This window comes from Camelina sativa, chromosome 6 (assembly GCF_000633955.1).
Source record: "Camelina sativa cultivar DH55 chromosome 6, Cs, whole genome shotgun sequence".
NCBI classification, from domain to species: Eukaryota; Viridiplantae; Streptophyta; class Magnoliopsida; order Brassicales; family Brassicaceae; genus Camelina; species Camelina sativa.
In genome coordinates this window covers 2,159,549-2,167,285 of record NC_025690.1, presented here as the reverse complement: position 1 = coordinate 2,167,285, position 7,737 = coordinate 2,159,549, and the positions used below count along the sequence as shown (strand labels likewise).

The 7,737-nt window shown below is 37.0% G+C and overlaps 1 protein-coding gene across 1 annotated transcript in view; it reads right to left on the bottom strand.

The window, feature by feature from the left end:
* Nucleotides 5,759–7,737, bottom strand: part of LOC104790147 (phosphatidylinositol 4-kinase gamma 7) — a gene marked incomplete in the record, with an annotated part of 3,775 nt that continues 1,796 nt past the window's right edge. Inside the window, 1 exon segment of the mRNA XM_019246626.1 lies at nucleotides 5,759–7,737. Coding sequence (XP_019102171.1) covers nucleotides 6,115–7,737 — 1,623 coding nt within the window.

The following is a 7,737-nucleotide window of genomic DNA, read 5'->3' as shown; positions in this document are numbered from 1 at the left end:
CGTTGGTAACTTATTCCAGAGAAACAAAATATGAAAAACCAAAAAGAATAAAACCAGATAACCAGCGTCATCGTCACCTTGTCTCCCGATACTTACTAAACACATCAATCAGCTGTTGAGTTTGGAGGCTTCCCTCCTTGGTGAGAACCGAGTTTCCCATTCAGTCCAACACCCTTTGCGACAACCTTCTTTTGCGGAGATGATAAGGAAAATAGATTCCTCTTCTTGGTGCTAGCACCTGGAAGAGCCCCTTTTTTCTTGACCACTTTGGCTCGTGGAGGTTGCACTATTCCTTCCGCTTCTACACCCTGTAACTTATCCTTAGAGGCCCCCTCCACAACATCACTAACCGTGCCATCAACCGGTTGATCAGAATGAACCACCTCATCCGCACTCTCCTCCACCTGCGCATCCTTCAGGAGTGTTTCATCCCGGGGACTCCCCTCTATCGCCACACCTTCCTCCTCCATGATAGTATCCATAAAACCCAAAGTAGTGTCTTCCCTGGTGAGAAACGCTGGACCCAGCAAGTCATTAAGATCAGCAGAGAACAACTCCTCTTGCTGCGTCAGTTCCATGGATCCTGAAACTAGAGCACTCAGTTCACCATCACTAGGGAATAAATTTGTACACACCCTCTTATCAGCACCCTGTGCAAGAGCCGACATTGGCACCACTGGTGGATCACCCGTAGCCACAGCCTCCTCCAAATTTGGCCCAAAGAAATCATCAAACATCTTCTGCTCTTAAGCAGTAAAGTTGAGCCCCACATCACTTGTACCACCCTGGACTTGACCATCCCCTGAAATGGGGACCTGAGAGGTTGGAACGGAAGGAGGAACCACAGACGTATTCTTCTTCACGAACCTCTCATCGGCATGAGAACCCCGTTTATTCTTTCTCCACTTACCACCGAAACCCTGAGCAGGCCGATGATTAACCGCCTGAGAACCAGCACCACGCCCATTCCCATTAGCAGGACCTTGGTGAAGCACCCCTGAACTATCACCACTCAACCCTGACCCAGTGCCTGCAGATGCACCATTCACCATTGCACCCTTATTGCTCTGGAGCTTGTCCTCAAACTGTGGTTCAGAGCCATCCTCCAACCTCTGTTTCCCTTTATCACCAAAAAGGGGACAACGAGATACATCATGACAAAGACTATAGCATCTCCGACAGTACCCAAATAAACGCTCATATCGCAGAGATATTGTCGTCTCTTCACCACTGTGAAACTCGATCGTAGCATCAAAGATTAGAGGCTTGAAACCATCCAACAAGATCTTCACCCGACCATTGTCCAAATCGACTTCCTCCACCTCTCCCAAGTCAGCACCAATAGTGCGGAAGGTCTCATCTGCCCAAAAATGCAGAGGAACTCCCATCACACGAACCCAGAACTTGATGACGTAAGGATACCTCGGATCCACCACTGGCTCCCATCTGACCAAAGAAAGCATCCAATGGTCAAAATGATAGGGCTCCATCTTCAACACCTCCGGAATATCAGACTCTTGCTCAAAGTCAAACTGAAACCGTCCCAACCCCAGATCAGCCCCAATGACCCTCTCCTCCATCTTCCATATCCTCGGCAGCATAAACAACAACGCCTTCATATCTTGCATCATTGGGTTCATACATCTACCAATCAAGGTTTTAGCATAACCCTCAATCAAAGCCGTATTGTCGAACTGTGGGACCTTAATCTTCAGCTTACCCCCTGACCCCGCAACATTCCCTTTCAACAGAGCACTCTGAGTCATGACTCGCTTTGTTAAACACAGCCGAAACAAACCCCCGATCGAAAAGAAAAAACAGCCCCGAAAACTCCCCAAAGAAAAGCAAAGAAAACTAAGGAGACAAACTTGCTTAAGCAATATAGAATGAGGAAGATAGATAGACCGCACAGAGAATTTATAGTCAATCCCGAAGGACCAAACCACCTTGTCACAGAAGATCTCCAACCCGCAAGAACCGCGACCGAGATCCCCAGAATCACGTCCCTGAATTAACGCGGCTGAAAAGCCACACACCAAACCTAAAGGAACCAAGAGAAATCCCGAACCATAAGCTTTGCCTCCCTGGATCAAAGCCCTCTCACTCCAATCCCACAGAAACCATACCGATCCGACAATCCCGAGATTACCGCCAGAAGAGAACAAGACAGAATGGGAATTAACAACCCATATCTCCTGCTCGAATCCTCCCCGTGAACCGAAAAAGGAAACTAAACCCGTAGATCTGAAGATCCTCAATAACAAAGATCGAACCCTCATAAGACTCCATCTCAGATCTAGAAGATCATGGACCCGCAAATCAGAACCCACCAGAAAGGATCTCAAGTCGAAATCCTCCCTCATAAAACTTTATCCCAATCGCTCTAATAGATTTAAAATAAGAAGGTTCCCTTACTGGTCCTTTCATTGAGTGTGTTTTGAGTTTTATGTTCAAAACATGATAATTATTATTTTCCTTGTAATTGATTTTATAAAAATATTAGTTACAACGACTAAATCTTATTTTTCAATTTTTTTACCAAATTAGGAAAGTCTCTCTATAAATTAATAGTTATTAATTTATCGAGAAATTAAAACCTCTATAAATTAATAGATTTTCATGGTCCCAACATTATTAATTTATAGAGGTTTTACTGTATACAAATCAATACACTATATAACCCCAAATTTACAAATAAACAATATATAAACAAAGAAAATAAGTGAAAATAAAAAACCACATTACAAAAATACAAACTACAAAATATATAATCCCCTGATGTAGCAATAATAATAATAATTTGTGTTTATGAATGTTTAATATCCAAAGTAAACAATAAGAGAAGAAAAAAATTAAAAATAGTAACATTAGACATGACTTATAAACTGATGGAGGTATCATACTCCTTCCTTAACTGCTTCAACCATTTATTGTATTTAACATGTACACCATAATAGAATAAATATAGAGTTATTAGTATATATATTATTCAAAAAAAATTATGATTTACCAAATATTTAGGAAGTAATTACCATTCCTTTTCCTAATGGAGATTTTGGAAAACTTCTTTAAAAACAACATTGGTTGTCTTTGTTTGTGGTTTTCCCTCACTATCGTAATTTTTATTTGTTTGACTTTTTACTAAGTAGATAAAGTTAACAAAATAAAAATCTCAGATTTGTTTGTGATTTCACTTTTAAAATTTTTAAGAGTGAAAATATTAATATTACTTAAATATTGTATAGACTTAAATATATTATAATATTTTAAACTTTCGACGGAGTTTAAATATTTATAATAATTTAAAATTCTATAAGAATTTAAATATTTATAATCTCTAAATTTTAAAAAATAAACGTAAATATATTATAATATGTTTACTTTTTAAAAGTTTAAATATGCTCAAATATAGAACCAAATTAAACTGTTAAATTTGGAGACATGATAAATCAAGCTTCCTGCTCATTTGTACTCAAAACATATTAGTCATATATTTATAGTGATTATGAACCATATTCCAAAATATTTAGTCGATGAGGGATATACAATACACATTTTCTGTAAATTAGTTTACAACTTTACATATATATAATTTCTGCGGTTTTTATTTTTTCCATCTATATATACTAATCATAATTAATTACTATAATTTTGTTAAAGAAATATTAAAAAATCTAAACTAAATGATGATTTGTTTTTATTTAATTGTATTAAGTTGATTTGTTGTTTCCGTAAATATCTCACAATATAAAAGCAAATCAAATAAGTTTACATATATATACAATTTCGTATTTAGTCTATTGATTATTTTGGAAGCAACAAAGTCACAATTGATAAGTATTAAATATTTCTTATTATTATTAATATTCGTAATAATTATAGGGATTAAGTATGGCAGTAGTTAATATTTGATATCACTGAAGCCATTAAATACTTTGATACCAGTTTCCTTATTTATAGAGATTATACCTCTGTTTGGTTGTGTGTTTAACTATTCTTGAATCAAATAATATATAGGATCCGAAAATTATTAATCTGGAGAACAAACAGATCACCAAATTTTTTTTCTTCTATTTTCGGGTCAGAGAGGATCCGCGTCCCGACCCGATTAGTTTTTAGTGATCGATCCAAGGGTATAATGATCATTTAGATAAATTGAAACTATAGGTTAATTAAATTAAATTAAGTGATTCTCTAATCATTTTTAATAAAAAACCTACCAAAAAAATCATTGTTCAATTTGAGTATAGTGAGTACTTCAGCTTTAATAGAATAGATATAAAATAAATGATTTTGCTACAAACATGAAGATCATTTTCAACTTTCCCAGAACAAGAACTAGAGAGATGAAACAGAATGTGGGAAATTATATTCTCTTTATTCAATCGTAAAAGAAAAAGATGGACATGATTAAGCTTTTAAATACAAAGCAAACTAAACCAAATACATTAACTAAACTAAACCAGCTATATACACTCGAATAATCATATAATAAATCAAATGAAACCATCACACGATATGCATTTTTGTAAGATTCACTGAGTGATGATGTTGGTCTGCTTATCACGACCATGTCAAATCATACACCAAACGATGACCAAGTTGCCCATAAATCATATCCATATCGGAAAAAAGACATCATGATATGTCCATTTTTTTTATTGTATTGATAAGACAAACTTTAATCTTACTCATTTAAAATATGTTTACATAGCCTGTATATATGAGCGTCACTGCGAAATTATAAATATAAAGATATCAATCACAAATAGTAAAACGATAGATAGGCAAATAGTGAATAAAACGATATATATATATATATATATATATGTATGTCTTTGGTTTTGCATGGACTAACTCCCTCTTAACCTTAAGCAATAATTGTGAACGATTTACAAAAATAAGTGAACTGAGAAAACAATAGAATCGCAAGACGAACGGAGAATTACAATGTTTTAAAAAAAAATGAGATCTAGTAATTTAGAAGTAATTCACATCTAATAAATAAATAAATGCTCTTAGTATGGAACCCAATCATATGAATTTTATTGTAAACAAAACTTATTGGTCATATTTTGGCTATATGGTTTCATCATGTTGATCAGATCTAGTAACTAATTTCTTCTAATTAAATTTATATGACTAATATAGTAATAATTTGATTTTTTTAGTTGTAATACATATATTTCGAGTAAGATATTATGTAAAAAAATTACGTTAAAAATAATGATCCGTGACTAGTTCCAAATATGAGAAAAATATCATTGATCGAAACATTCAAAACTTTATGATCGATGTAAATAGTGTTGCCTCTTTGATAGTACACATAAAAAGTACTGCACAAGAAGAAGAAGAAGAAGAAAAAAGGACACCAAATGAATATTACGTTAGATTGATGTTGTCTTTGTAGAGAGGAAGGATATAAAAATGATGACCCCTACACCCACAAATGGGGTCCCATTTCAATATCATCGTTTTGTTGCGTCGAAATTTGGTATGATTCTTTGAACTTTTGACAACTTTGGACATTAACTGATGGGATGATAAATAATGGATAATTGATAAATGGGTCGATACCCCATTTCGCTTTCTTTGCAGCTGTCTTTGGGACCATCACGCTTACACTTTTATCACTTTCTCTTGTCTCTCTCTCTGTAACACTCATCAAACCTCATTGGTTTGCCTCAAAACTTAAGCTATAAAATGGTGAAATGCGGTTTATGGACGGTTCTTGATCATTGTACCGACGATCAGAACATAAAGTGAAAGAAGACTAATATTATTTATAAGACAAGGCCAAGCTACAAGGACATACCAAAGAAGAAAAAAAAACCAAGAGAAGGTGATAAAAGGGGCAAAAGAAAAAAAAACAAACAAAGAAGATCACAACGAGGTAAAAGAAATATTTACAAAGCAGTTAAAAAAAGAAAATCAAGCAAAACCCCTTTTCATCACCTTGTCGCTTGTCATAAGCCAAACCTTCCAAAAGTAAACTATTTTTTTTACTACCATAGAACTGAAGAAGAAGCCTTCAGTTTCATACTCCATACTGTAGATCGTGTCTCGTTTAACTTTCTCTCTCTCGAGTTTTTTTACTTTCTATTATATGATTTCTCAAAACTGGCATGAGGTGCCAAGTCTCTGTCTCTTACTCAACGTTGCCGTTTTGCGTTTTGCGAAAGCCGGTCCAAGTAACTCTTGGAACCTCTCCAAGAACAGAGCCCACTCGTCTTCTTTCATGTCGGCTACTTTCACGAAGCTTGCACTCATTGGAAGCTGTTCGTTTGCGCTTTTGTGACCAGACGATGTGTTCTCGGATCTGCCTCTGGTTAAGGGTTTTGGGTGTTTCCGTGCTGTGTCGCTAAGATGTGTGTTCTTCATTGAAGTGGAAAGCTTTGAAAGAGATGGAGCTTTGTCACGAAAAGCAGCTGAACTAAAAAAACTGTCTTTCATAATGATCATAGGGACAGCATTTTCAGTTTTGTCCTCTTCTTCTTCTTCATCATCTTCTTCTTCCTTGATGCTTTCTTCAAGCTTCCCGAGAGAAGAACGTCCGTTTGAAAAGGGGTTTTTGGTGAAGTAGTCATCGGTTAGTTGTATCTTGGAAGCGTAGACTGATTCTAAATCATCACAGTCTAGATCAAACTGAAACTCTGCTTCTCCTACTACATCTGACCTTGGAGATAAAACATCTCGTTCAATGACTGATCTCTTGGCTTCAATACACACAACCTCGAGTTCACTTGGCTCCTCTTCTCCTGGTCGGAATTCCCGAGTCATCATCTCGCCAATCTCGGCAAGACACATACCATAAGCAGCAGCTTCTTTAAGGAAAATAGTACAGAGAACAAGAACCCTAAGACACGCCTCTCTAATCATTGGAAGTTCTCTTCTAAGCATGTCACAATCCTTCAATGGATCAAGACTCTGTATGTACTCAAGCTCTACATCAGAGAAAGGTAACGATGCCTGTGGCCAATGAATCCACTCAAAATAAGGATCCTCTAGGGTTTCTGGCAAGCATAGGCCATGGTCTATTGGAATAAGCTCTACGTGACCAAACATTCCGTCTCCATCGAGCTTCTTCACCAAAAGATTCCCACCATGACGGTCTGTGTTGAAGATCCTTATGTCCAAAATACCAATGCGGTGCACAGAAGCTACAGGGAAGCTTGAAGTGCCATGATCGCTTGCATCGAAATCATGAGCCACAAACTTCTGGAAAGAAGCAATCTTACTAACCAGCTTCTTCTCCCGAGGCTTGTTCCCCTTCACCCCATCGTTGACATTGAATACAGAATGAGTTATCTTCACAAGAGCAGTGGGAGGGACATTAGCAAAGCGGCCATAATCAAGAAGATAAGCTGCAACTTCTCTAAACCCGGTTTCCCCCACTCGTACGGAAGACTTCAAGCCAGGTTGCCCAAGGGCTTTCCCAACAAAGCCTTTAGGATTGTTAGGTGCAAATGGCTCTTCATCTGTCGGCTTTACAATCGCAACACTCTCACCCCTTTTGTTCCTAAAATAGTATGCACCTCCAAGCCCGCTATGAACAGGAAGCGGTTCAACACCCATCTTTATCGCCTTAACAATGTCCTTCACCATATGTCTGACAATGGAAAAGCAATCCGAGTGTCCCAGTATCTCAATCGGACCACTTCGATCTTTCTGTTGCAGATCCTTCCCAGTAGGTGAAAGACAAGGAGTAGAAGAGCTTCTATGCATAAAGTTACGTTT